This window comes from Carex rostrata, chromosome 24, assembly GCF_964058835.1.
Source record: "Carex rostrata chromosome 24, lpCarRost1.2, whole genome shotgun sequence".
Taxonomy (NCBI): Eukaryota; Viridiplantae; Streptophyta; class Magnoliopsida; order Poales; family Cyperaceae; genus Carex; species Carex rostrata.
The window spans coordinates 2,337,186-2,350,399 of record NC_135941.1 but is presented as its reverse complement, the minus strand read 5'-3'; the positions used below and the strand labels follow the sequence as shown (position 1 = coordinate 2,350,399).

Here is a 13,214-nt window from a genome sequence, read left to right as displayed (position 1 = left end):
AATAGAAACTTTTTAATTTTGCCTAAAAATATTGCATTTTATTACTGAAGTACTTGAAGATAAAGTGACATTAATTATATCATCAAAATATCATAATAATTTTATCATGTTGGCACCGAGTTACCACCAAAGTGTTATATAAGCGCCACATGTGTACTATATATATATCTTAAGAAAAATGTACATAATAATTGTACAAAAAAATGGTAAATATTTAAAAAATTTATAAACTAATGTGTTCGGATAATTATATGGTCGAATAGAGGTAAGACCGGTTCTTATCTTACAGTCTCTATGTATCCCCCCCTTAACTGTTACTCCCCCTCAAACTAGGATCAGTATCCTTCCAGGTACCACACTCATTAAAATGAGCTTCAAGCCGAGCGAGTAGAATTCGGTGCCTTTCTAGCTTTAGGGGGTTTCGTTTTGATATTTGAATCAAATTAAAACTGACGACTCAAATTCTCACTGTGCTCAGTCAGGTAGTGCATTGGATCTGAATTCATCAGACCAGGATGGATGACTGTCAAGCCAAACGGATGAGGGCAAACCAAACATACTTTAGATTTTTGTCATCTCTACTGGTGTTTGGATGTACTGAGAATAGCGCTATTCTTAGAATAGCAGTGTTATTCTAAATCTGATCCATTCAAACATACTCACTTGCTATTCTGAACAGGCTGAATAGCGCTGTTCTGCTATTCCTACAAAAAGTCGGAATAGCAATTGGTGCTCTCTCTAAATATTCAATCCCTCAATTGTTATTCTAAATGTTCAATCCAAACAACATTTTTGCTATTCCGAATAGCACCACATCAACACTATTCTCACACTCTTCGAAAAATCACTCTTCTCATCTATTATTCTAGATATTCTAGAGTACATCCAAATGTACTCTAGAAACTAACATTTGGTCTAGTGGTAAAGACATATGGTCTCCATGTGAGAGATCTTGAATTCGAAATTCAAATGAAAAAAATCTTTTGTTGTAATAACAAATGTATTAAATAGTTGAATGACTTGACTTTTAACTTTTATTCAAAAAAAATTGAAAATATTAGAACCACATAGTTTAGTTATGTAATTTTTGTCTCTATACGAAGAAACACATGTTCAACTTTTAAAAATAACATTTTAAAGATGCTATAGAGAGAACAAAACCTTTAATAAGAACAATAACACATTGCAAACTTCCAAACTTGTGATCCATCACATTTTAATCATTTAGTTGTCATACCACAACCGCTAGAGTTGAAGAAATTCCTCAGTAAATATATGTTAAAATAAATCAATTTAAGTTTCCTTTGATATATATGTTATATTTTTTTAAGTATTTAGGAAATTAAGTTTAACACAAAATAGTTACTTAACATATAATCATGAAAATTATAACAATAGTTCTTTTAACACATATAGTTATGATTCTCAATACGTTTAGTGATGATATGAATGTCACATCGATGATCATCATTACACTTTTATACCATCATTAGGTTCGTCTTAAGAATTATAAATATATCAGTGTTACGTTAACTATTAAACGAAACAAAAAATATTAAAAAAAGGACCTAAAAGTTTACAAAAAAAAATTACTTATTTTAGAGGTAGCTAATGTAATATCAAAAACACATAATCATCCAATCATTTTTTTTATTATTAATTATATGTAATTGTAAAAGGAAGTAGCTAACCGTTAAAGGCAACCAGTTAATTATGTACATTTATATTAAAAAATCTAAATAAAATGGACGTATCTAAACATGAATACTAGGTACTTAAACAATGAACTTGACACTTTTTTTTCGAGCCAAGGATAATTGAATAGGGTATTCAAACGGTTTGGTTTTTTTTTTTGTTTTTAATCAAACCAAAAAGTTTCAGTTTAAATAGTTCAGTTGTTTAGTTTAAATGAATCGGTGTTGAATTTTAAAATTATTTCATTTTAATATGGATCGGTTCGGTTTAAATTTTTTGATATAGAGTAAATCAAATTGGCCTAATTATAATGGTTTAAATATGGTTTATATTTATTTGATTCAGTTATGATTTTCTTCCTTTCATTTTGGTTTGTATATTTTAAAACACATGCGTATTTTGTATGAAATTAAATAATATATATAATATTATATTGATATTTATTTCTATAAAATTACCAATGTATTAAATTTTGACTTTTTAAAAGTCAATCTCTCTTATTCGATCTAATTAAACAAATCAAAATTATATTCGTTTTAACCGATTCTGTCTTATTCGGTTGATTCTGTTCGAATTTTAAAAATAAAAATAGAGTAGTTTATATTGAGACCGAAATGGCACCAACCTAAAAACCATATTCGAGTTAGGCCCAATACAGCCCAATAAAAAAACTACCGGATTAACTAGAGCATTTATTAATCTTTCAAATATAGTAAAAAAATAAAAAATATATGGTAAAAAAATAAAAAGATCCGCGTGAATAAATCATTCAAATATAGTCAGTGATAATACTAATAAAAAAATACAGCCCAATTGTATCCAGATAAGAAACATGATGAAAACACGAAAAGAATAATAAATAGATCATTCAAACAAACTCCGACATCCGAATATACGATCGTTCCCTCGCTGTTTATATTGAGACCAGATACTCTAAAGTAACTTAAATTTTGATTTTAGATACAGACCGTCCGATCTATATCTGGCCCAAGATGAAATGCACGGGACCTTTAATTTTCGTGTCAAAACAGATCTACTCCCAAAAGTTGAGATACTTTTGGTGATGGTATGAATTAGTTTATAAATAGGCACTTTCTGTCTAATTACAATCAGGCGGTTTCCCCCTTCCCTCACCCTCCCCTCCGCCCCTGCCTCCTCCGCCAATCTGAATTCCTTTCAAATCCAGGGGATTTGAAATGGTTCAAGTTAGCCAAACCCTCGAAATGGAGGTCTCCAGTCCTGTGAAGAAACCGCGCTTGACGATCGCTGTCACCCCATGGCGCGAATTCATGCCTCCAAAACCAAAACCCGACAACACGGTGATGGAAATCTTTGGTGAAATAGAATTCATAGAGCGAAATTCCGGAATTACAACACCCTGCCCCTCCCCTTCCCCTATCTTCACCCCAACCCCTACCCCATTGCTGTATTCTCCCGACCTCTCCCAATTTGACAACGAGGAAATTCAAATTCAAGAAGTTGAGGAACCAAATCCTGAAAATATTGAGCCTTGTCAAAGAGAAACGTGTCTAAGATGCAATTCAGTAGTCGGTTCAAGGGTTTTGGGTGCCGAATTTCCTGCACCAATTTCAAGTATTGGGAGAAATGGGAAGCCACGTGTGTATTATCAGCCGATTAAGAAAGATGGGAGGTTGGTGCTAAAGGAGATAAGGATACCGGGTAATCAATGCATGCATGTATCCCGCGAAAACGGGCGCCTCTTGCTTCGGTTTGGCAATCCCAATAGTTCTGATGCACGATGCTAAAATTCAGTTTTACAATATATGTTGATGACAAATGGGGGAAGACTAATTTATGAAGAAATGAGTTTGATTTGTTTGCAAGAGGGTTTTTAGTTTCTGCTTCATGGTTTGAAAGGGAATTTATTGGCGTTAGATTAGTTTGGTAATTAATTACCTTTTGATGTAGATGTCAGTTCTTCTGTGCATGGAAAAATTTTGGAAAGAAGAGAATGAAAAGAATATTCTCTTGTATGAATAATGAAAGAAGAAAAGAAGTTAGGTTTCTGACTCCTTTCTTAGGCTTCTTCATCAAAAGTAAATGAGAAATCATATGGTTATATTTGAGTTGTCTAATTTCTTCATTGTTCAAGGAATGCACAAAAATGCTGATTGTGTTTGCAATATGTTTTGAGTATGATTGGTATGATATTAGGAGCAAGGTGATGCAATTGTTAACAAGTCACAACCAAGCTAGTCCATTTCTCTGTTGTATTTGATTGATTTCAACCAAGGTTTATATTCTAGTATTGCTAGAATTATCTACAAAATTACACACTGCTGTTTCTTGATACTCTACCTCATACCACTGTGGCACTGTTATTGCGATTGTCATTACTTTTTATTCATTATATTCTCTTTAATGTTATTACAAATTTCTGGTGAATTTGTATTCTATATGTTTGTTTGGAGGTGCATCCAGTTCTTAATTTTAGATTTTGTTAAAATAAGCAAGCTATAATTCCTATATGTTTCAAATAAATTGCATGTTATTTGAGATTTACTATGAAATGTTACTATATATGGAACCATTATAAATATTTAAATAAACAGTCTCTACTAATTGTACAAGTATATGTGAGGATAGGGTTTTTTTTTTAAAAAAAAAAACAATACATAGAGGATAAATTCTCTCTTGTCATAGACAAAAGGAGGTCTAACATGAGTTACGGAATGGGTTATTATCATATATTTTTCCTGCTTTCATACATAAAAATAGGATTAAGATTTCATTAGCTAATTTGTTTTTTGCTCTCGATTTTATCAAAAATGCTCAAGATAGGCCCAAGTCGGGCTGCTCTCTAAATTCAGGCAAGACCAGACAGTTTAGATTTTAAAAAGACTAATTTAAACAATATTTGCATTTTTTGCATCTCTATCACAGTTATGCCTATTATGAAAAACCGAGCCTGCAGTAAAAGTAAAAATTCAGACCTTAATTTCAAAATTGCATAAAAAAAGAACCAACTGTGATGATCAAATCATCCAATTCCTGGTAAGTCGTTATCTATGCTTCTAATGTATAGTTTCTCAATTTCCTTTTTGTAAGGTAAATGAAACAACATAAGAAACACAAATTATTAAATAAGCAAGTAAAGAAGACAACAACACTCATTATCACACTGCAAAAACAGAATAATCTGAAAAGAGTATGAATTCAGCCACCACACAGTTATCAAATATCATCCTTCCACAAATTACTACTACGAGGAAATGATATTCGTCTCACGTCTGGTTTTCAGATGTCTATCTACTTGCTTCACTAGCTCGGTAATGTCAGAATTGTTCCCCAATCCATTGATCTCCATAAATTCATCATTCTTCCTGACATTAGTTTCCATAATGTCAACACTGTTCCCCAATCCAAGGCTTATCTCCATTTTGTAATGACCTGGCCATGCCTACATTAAAATTTAATCAAGAGCTAGTTCATCAACTAATGCCCCTAATTAATTAGGAAGGACTCATCCCTTAAAAACTAGTACTGCTGATGCAACAGGTTCTGGTAAGAGAATTTGTTTGTTCAACAAGGGCCCCTAAGCTGAAACTTCAAAACTTGTGATTTGTAACAGGTTTTGGGAAGTTTCCAACGGTGTATTGGTACAGGCAGTTCAACAAGGGCTTCAAGTTGAAAGTTTGGAACCTTTAGAACTCAGTCAGGCTTGTTAGTGTATTTATTTATTAATACTAACCAGCACTGGCTCTTTTTTTTGCAGTCCTTTGTATTCATCCAGGTTGAACTTGAACCCCAATCCAGTACTTGTAGGGATTGATTTCCTTGAAGAATACCAGATAGATCCAGACCGTCTATTTAAAATTGGATAATAGATATCAAAGCATGATATTCCATGGGCTCAATGGATAAATGGGGAGGGAGAATACAGTTAGGGTGGATATAGACCATCCAATCTAAAATCGACGGTCCAGATCTTTCTTGGTCTCTCCAATAGATTTATCAAATTGGAGAGAGATTCCTTATTCCTTTCCTGCCAAAAAATATATATATATACACACATATTCCTAAAAGAGCAAAATTACCAAGCATTTCAGAAGTAACATCTCCAGCTATTATTATATAGTACTTTTCTAGTCATCACTAGATAGAATCAGAGTTAATAATTTAAATATAGACAATACAAGTTAGATTCCGTACAAGTCTACACAGAACTCCAAAGCCACACAATTTTGCTCATTATTGCCACAGATAGATGCAAAAAGTCTATCCAATTAAAAAACTACTGACTGGTAGATATTTTCTTAAGTTCCAATAAATAAGAACATGCTTGCATATGTGTTAAAATTTTTAGAGACTTTGAGATATATGTTACATTTTAAGCAAGCAAAATAATAATATATGAAGTATGTCCAAGAGATTATTGCCCATTGAATATTGGTTCTCAAAATAATTGAAACAATAAACAATCTGAATTTGAGAGTTATTATTATTAACCTTATTGATAGAAAAATGCACTAAAAATAGGTAACCTATAGATCTTATTTTATTTCTTGAGAACCAATAAACTGGATAGTAATTAATCCTGCTTCACAATAGCAATAAATAAGAACATATATAATGTTGAAAAATCACAACAGAACTGCCTCAAGATAGGAATAAAAAAAACTGTGTTAGCACCAACTGTATTTTGCAAGAATGCTACAATTAAGACTCAAGTTGGTCTTAGTGAAAACCATCAGATTATTTGCACTACATCCTGCAAACCAACAAAAAATTATGTACTGAAGAGTCACATACATACCTGGCAATGGAGCAGAGTCAGCTTTTCAAGGTTACGCGCATGGAAAAGGAAACAAGCTACCACATCAAACTCACAAGTCATGCACCATTCTCCAATTTTCAAGGTCTTTAAATTATTGAAGGTTGAAAATTTAGTGGTTCCTTCCTCCAATACATCCTTCATTTGCTAAAAGAACAAAAAAAAAATACAAGTCAGTCATATTTTCCATACTTCTTAGTTCTTGCAATGAAAATATGCAAGTCCAAAAATTAGCATTGAAAGTTACAAATAATAATCATACCATGACACCCGATTTAGGCAACATTAACTCCAGATAGGTTGCATTTGAAAGACCCGTAAAAAACAGAGGGTCCTCATCGTCAAACTTATCGCAATGGATGCATGCTTGCAGAAGAGACTCCAGCTTTTTGAACTTTATTGTTCCCATAGTCCAAGAAAGTACCTCTAAGTACAGCAGACTCGGAGTTGAAATTGTGATAGCCGGCTCAATTTCATTGTGACAGCCATCAAGTACCAGACGTTTCAATGTGCCAGAAGATATGTCACAGGTGTACAAATGGCAGTTGGAGAGCACCATTTCTTCTAAAGCAGGCAAGGCTGACAGCTTTTGCATTACCTCATCTGCGATATCTATGGTATTAAGGGTTAATTTCTTGAGGCAGGGAAGGTTTACAGAGCTCGGACTTATAGCTTCAAATCCCAACTGTAATTCCATCTCCTGCAACGACTCACAGGAAAAGATAGAATCGGGAACTTCAAAATAATAATTCTCTGTGTAAATATGGACAGATAGACACTTGGGTTTCGACTTTGCAACAGTATCAAGCCATGCAGGGGCACGATCGGGGCTGCTTTCCGCCTCATTCCACTTGAGTTTAAATGAATCCAAATGTATTGATGGGTCACGGCGTTCAAAAACACCATCAACAAAATTTGTGAATTTTTCTTCATATTCACAGATTTTCTCTTCGTATTCTTCCAGATTTTCTATGGTATAATCATCTAGGCAGAATTCGTCAAAATCAAAGTCAAGAACAGGTACAGCAGCCCACAGGTTCCTTTTGGCTAGCAAGGAGGTCTGGACAGCCTCCTTTGTGCTCAGCGAAGACAGAATCAGGATCAGCAAATTATCTGACATCTCACTTATCCTATCAACATTTGCATGTGCAATCTTTCTTCTCTTTTTTGTACGGCTTTCAGTTGGATCCATAACTCCTGCTCCTGTGTATAATTAAGAAAATAAACAATTAATGACTAATTAAGTAACAATTAATTAGCAAAAGAAAACAACAATTAATAATAAAATTACTCATTAAGTAACAACAACATCCTGAAAACGGGTGTATTCTCTACTCAAGTACTCTATCTTTGTCTAATCCTCAGGGCTTTTTTCTTCTTCTGAAAATAGGCATAAATGCCCTTCCACTATATATAGAAACCTTACAAGTCCTAATATAAACAAGATAAGTAAAAAAAGTTGCAAAACTACCCCGAAAAACCCAAAATGCCATTCTTGGTATAAGAAGCACACCCAGCATCACTAATCAGATACTGTACTCAGTGACTGACCCATCAAGAGCAGTATCAAGATTTCAACTTTTATTTAAATCATCATTGACCTGGCAATAATCCTCAGGTTTGCTTGTTCCTTTCAAAAATCTGTTACTCCATACATAAAAGGCTTGGATCTAAGCCTCTAAACTAATTTCCACTCTTCCATTTGACCAGTACAGCACAACCCTTGCAATCCAACTCAAAGCGTGGCTGAGAGACTGAGAGAGAGAGAGAGAGAGAGAGATCTTACCCGAAAAACGCTGAAATTTAGGCCGAGGAGAGAGCGAGAGAGAGGCGATGACGGACGGACGGACAAAGAGATTCTTCGAAAATTTTAGCGCGGCGCGCGGATAGGGATCGAAAGGAGCGAAGGCGCGGAGCGAAAGCGCGGAGCGAAAGCGCGAAGCGATTGGGATGTTTGAAAAGATTTTGGGGGTTTATGTTCTTGTGAATTGGGTTAAATCAAGAAAGTAAAGTGGCTAAATATGGAATTCAAATCGTGCAACTGAAGTACGAATCAGAACCGTCCGATCCCTACGGGCACAAATATTAATGAGCCTCGTTATCTTAAAAGTTAAATTTTCCAAAAATCATTTGTTCAGTCGGTGTCGGTGCTACCGTGCTAGTCCGGGTAATGAATTATCACTGAGCGGGCCCGAAACAGAGCCTAAATGTACAAGCAAATTATGTTAAACCGGTCCAGTTGGAACGGGCTTAAGATCCATTTAATAGAACTAAAGGCTAGAGAGCGGCCCTGTTTAGGCCCAAAATAATCTATTCTGAAGCACGAAGATGAGTTTACTAGCTAGAATTTAATGTGCAGTATTTTAACAACATTACACATTTAGGGCCTGTTCGGTAGCTTCTCATCCCATGGTTTTCTTAGGAAAAATGACTAAATTATTTTTTTTTTCCCTTCAACTGTTCGGCAGCACCTTTGCAATGCCAATTTCATTTTCCCTAGAAGGGTTTAGTTCCCAGCAGCCTTCAACTTTTATGAAGGGAAAAAAAATTGAGTCTTAGCTCCGTTTTTTTTCCCAACTTGCATGGCTCTCTCTAGCTTAATTAATTTGAAGTTGTTCAAGTTCAAAAATTCTTGCTTCTAATAATGCTCCAATTATGTAGGACAAACAATACTTAAATAATTAAAAACATGTGGGTAATATGAAGCTAAGAGTCAATTTAAGTAAATAAAACTAAAAATAATTAAACAAAACATAATTTAAAAATATAATACAAAGGCTAGAATTAATTAAACAAGCACAATTTAATAATATAAGAAATTATTACAAGCATAATTAAACTAGCAACACTTAATTTTAATAGATTAAGCTAATTTTAGATTAAGTTCCTATTCAGAGGTCTAACATAATCAGTGATTAGTATTAATACACTTAATATAGTTTAATATTATTATTACTTCTTCTATAAAAAGAAAAACAAATCAACATCCTAACAAATTTCCCATGCTTTTTCCGAACACCTACATTTACAAATTTCTTATGGGTTAAATAACTTTGGTTTTGACAAATTGAAATTCTCATTCCCATATTAAAAATTCTCATTCCCACAAAATTCTCATGCTACCGAACAGGCCCTTACACTCCCTTTGTGCCTCTGAGCGGGGAATAATTAACATCTGGATATGTAAAGTTTTAAAGATCCCGGTACAGTAGGTAACGAGTACCGTGAGTGTATAACAATTTTGTCTAATCGAGATTTTTTTTTTTTTTTGGAAAATAAAATAATGTCCAACCCCTTTCATAATTACAATCGAGAATTTTGTTAATTGATGCTCATGAAAAGTGATTATTGTAGAATGTAGAGTAAAATCTAAATTTTTTATAGCTCTAGAGTTTTTTTTAATACGGAATCAGTTTAAAGAAATAATATTTATTTCAGAATAAATAAAATATTTGTAATGATTATTTCATAAAAATCTTATTATCAAATAAATTTCAGACATAATTTTTTTTCAACTCTAAAAATCTATATAATAAAAGACAAAACGATTAACCATATAAAAATTTCTACAAAAAAAATACAAACATATGTTCTCTACTTCTCTTAAACAAGAGGAGAGCATGAGAAATTAGATGTCACATGTCCGCACACTTAGTTCTTGATTTGTCTCGGTTTTGGCCCTGAAAAATACAATGGTGTTTTGAATCATCGGAATAAATAAGGGGAGATAATAAAAGTCAGATAGATGATGGCGTTGATGATATGATATACTTGAAAAGCCTTAAACCTTTCATTTTTATGAGGCATTGATTGATGATATGAAAGAAAGAATAGTTAAATAAGAGAGCTAATTCAAAATTGAGAATAGTAACTTATTTAATTTTTTATTGAATTAGTAGAATAATGAGTTAACTCAAAAAAAAAAAATAGTTGATAGCTCTTGATCTAATATGAATTTGCACAAAAAATAGTATTATTTTTGAGTTATTTTTATTCCTGCTCCAACAAAATACACCAACTTAAAGCAAACATTCTTTTATCTAAATCTGATCCGACCAAAATAACTCTCCAATAAACTCTGACTTCTGAATCCGACTCAAAACTATATTGGATGGATCTCAATAAATCCAAATATGAATAAACCCGCAGATATCAAGTATCCGAATATATTTTTATTCAAACCATATGACTCGCAGTCCGAAAATAAAATTCTAATTTGAAGTGATCCGAAATTATCCGATTATAAAGTTTTTTTTTTTCGATCTGACAATTATTTGAATGCGAGTCGACTCGAACCAAAAATAACCGATATGACATAGGCAATTTATTTTAATCATATTTAGACAACACAATTCATTGGTAGCTTTTTAATACGTCCAAGAATATATATGTTGGTTTATTTGAATTAATTTGAAAAAAATTATTATAAAGGTTGTCAAGAGAAACTATTTTCAAGCTATTATTTTTCCTAAATAAATTAACTTATACGTGTGAAATGTGAATCTATAAAAATCAAGGTTCTAAATAGCGATTATTTCATTTTCGCAGAAATACTAAAAAAAAACAATACAATGCCAAAACATATGATAACATTATAACTTTTAAGATTCAAAAAAGTCATTTAAAACACGGATAAAAACGTATTACATACATTATTAAGTTACTGTACAAATGAATATTACAATATACACAACATAGTCCTCAACATGTATGAAATTAACAGAATTTTGAATAGATATCATATAAGGTAATATAATATTCTTGTTTAGATCCTTACCATCCGATCAGAATTTGCACAATATTGAAGGGCATCGAGCATTCCGCCCCAAATTGGATTGGACGGATCTAAACATTTTATTCTGTTCCCAGAACAGAGGATATGGATTCGAAATAATTTGAACCCGTTATCTAAATGCAACCCTACCCGCCCGATTTGACAGATCGAAGGCCGTACTACGTGCATCCGAAATGAACGGCCTTTGATGAATCAAAGGGGACGGATTGAAATCCAACGGCCCATATTTACTATATATACCTCATAAAACCTCTCAATCCTCTTCTTCGCGTTCTAAATCCCTAATCCCAGAACCAGGCGGCGCCTCCTCTTGTATACCCCAGATCGAAGCACCTTCAACGAGAGAGACCTAGATGGTAAAGCGGAGATAAACTCGTCTAAATCTCAATAGAATTTCCTTTTTCTCAGCTTTGTTTCTCAATTGTTTGATCGATTCGTGTTTGTGTTATTACAGGCGCCGAAGAAGGATTCGAAGGCTCCGCCGCCGTCGTCTAAGCCCGCCAAGTCCGGCGGTGGCAAGCAGAAGAAGAAGGTTAGTTTTTCTGACCTAATTTAGGTTTTTGATTTCGATTTGTTGTAGTTTGATTGAATTGTTGGTGTTCAATGGTGTTTGGTGCTTTGCAATAACAGAAGTGGAGCAAGGGAAAGCAAAAGGAGAAGGTAAACAACGCAGTGCTGTTTGATCAGGCGAGTTACGACAAGATGCTGACTGAGGTGCCTAAGTTCAAGCAGATCACCCCCTCTGTCCTCTCTGAGCGTCTCAGGGTATGTGTTCTCACTAATTTCTATTAAATCTATGGATAGTTGTGTTTTAATTTATGATGTGTTGATCAATTGGAGAGAATAGAGATTGAAAATCATTCCATCTTTGTATACTAATTGCGCATTTGGTTTTTTTTATTGCTCCATCAGTCCATCTGTTCAAAAAGCTGTTTTGTAAATAAGCAGGGAATTCCATATCATTGGTCCATACCTGCTTATATTCATCATGTCTGGGCTGTACACTAATATTTGTTATGGTTTTACCACATTTATTAATTTTCTGTTACAATGAACAGTCTATAGCGTAATTGTTATGTTGTATAAATGTTTTGCATTGATCTTGTCTATTACTGTTCGTCCTTTTAGATTGCTTAAAACCTATGTAGCATTGTACAATTTAATCCAGAAGAACGACAATTGTATTGATTCCATGTCATATATCCCTGCACATTAGCCTACATCTGGATTATACACTCTTGTTCAAGATATATTCTGTAGAAATGATACATATATAATTCTTCTTCTGAAACTTCTGTTGCATATTGAATTAAAGACACTTGAGATATTATTACATGATATTACATGTCTGCATATAAGATCTTTAGTATATCTCATTTATACGAAAAATTATCCAACTTTTGGTTGCTATTATCTACACAGGTCAATGGATCACTTGCTAGGAGGGCGATAAAGGATTTGATGGCAAGGGGTGCTATTAGAATGGTCTCAGCACATGCTAGCCAGCAGATCTACACCCGTGCCACCAACACCTAAATGTGGTTTTCTTTTTAAGCAGTGTTTTTGTGTACTTTGTTATTTGCAATTAGAGCTGTCAGCAGCAGTGTTTTAATTTAATTTTGGTTGAATATGTTTTGCGTCTTTGTTTGGATGGAGATTAAATTTTGCTAGGCACACTTGGTGTTTTTTTTTCCTCTGTCAATGCCATCGTATGCTTGATTCCACCTGGGAATTATGATTTAGCTTAGATCCTTGTGTCACGCTCATGCTTATATTATTAAAAAAATTAGATCAGTAGTGGTGTCGAGTTAATTTGTATAAAATGGTTAAGCACTTGTTCAACGATTTTTATCAAATCACGCATTAGCTTCAGGTATAAAGTAAAGAGGAGAGAAATGCCCTCCGAGATGTGGGAAATAAATCTGCTGC

General features: G+C 33.6%; 2 protein-coding genes across 3 annotated transcripts; one reads left to right on the top strand and one right to left on the bottom strand.

The window, feature by feature from the left end:
* Positions 1 to 5,422: 5,422 nt before the first annotated feature.
* LOC144575676 (F-box protein At4g22280-like) lies at positions 5,423 to 8,384 on the bottom strand. Of its 2 annotated transcripts, none has more exons than XM_078325895.1 (4): positions 8,277 to 8,384; positions 6,915 to 7,693; positions 6,473 to 6,637; positions 5,423 to 5,701 (listed from the first exon to the last, which is right to left on the bottom strand). In XM_078325895.1, the coding sequence occupies exons 2-4, from the start codon at positions 7,680 to 7,682 to the stop codon at positions 5,600 to 5,602; spliced, it is 1,035 nt and encodes a 344-aa protein (XP_078182021.1). In that variant the 5' UTR covers positions 7,683 to 7,693; positions 8,277 to 8,384; the 3' UTR covers positions 5,423 to 5,599. The 2 variants fall into 2 exon arrangements, with proteins under 2 accessions (XP_078182021.1, XP_078182019.1); XM_078325893.1 differs by having other exon boundaries at positions 5,424 to 5,701; positions 6,753 to 7,693.
* Positions 8,385 to 11,520: 3,136 nt separating this feature from the next.
* LOC144575833 (small ribosomal subunit protein eS25w-like) lies at positions 11,521 to 12,959 on the top strand. Its single transcript, XM_078326078.1, has 4 exons — positions 11,521 to 11,641; positions 11,740 to 11,817; positions 11,916 to 12,050; positions 12,708 to 12,959. Exons 1-4 carry the CDS (start codon positions 11,639 to 11,641, stop codon positions 12,819 to 12,821), a joined length of 330 nt encoding a protein of 109 aa, XP_078182204.1. The 5' UTR covers positions 11,521 to 11,638; the 3' UTR covers positions 12,822 to 12,959.
* The last annotated feature ends 255 nt before the right edge of the window (positions 12,960 to 13,214 follow it).

Bases quoted from the DNA above. Each gene is read 5' to 3' on its own strand.
- LOC144575676 (XM_078325893.1), bottom strand. From the start codon at position 7,682: ATGGATCCAACTGAAAGCCGTACAAAAAAGAGAAGAAAGATTGCACAT. The intron at 6,638-6,752 runs GTATGATTATTA...TTGTTCTTTTAG, and splicing joins TGCCTAAATCGGGTGTCATG to CAAATGAAGGATGTATTGGA. The intron at 5,702-6,472 runs GTATGTATGTGA...ATTTTTTGGCAG, and splicing joins TGACTCTGCTCCATTGCCAG to GAAAGGAATAAGGAATCTCT.
- LOC144575833 (XM_078326078.1), top strand. The intron at 11,818-11,915 runs GTTAGTTTTTCT...TTGCAATAACAG, and splicing joins GTGGCAAGCAGAAGAAGAAG to AAGTGGAGCAAGGGAAAGCA. The intron at 12,051-12,707 runs GTATGTGTTCTC...TTATCTACACAG, and splicing joins TCCTCTCTGAGCGTCTCAGG to GTCAATGGATCACTTGCTAG.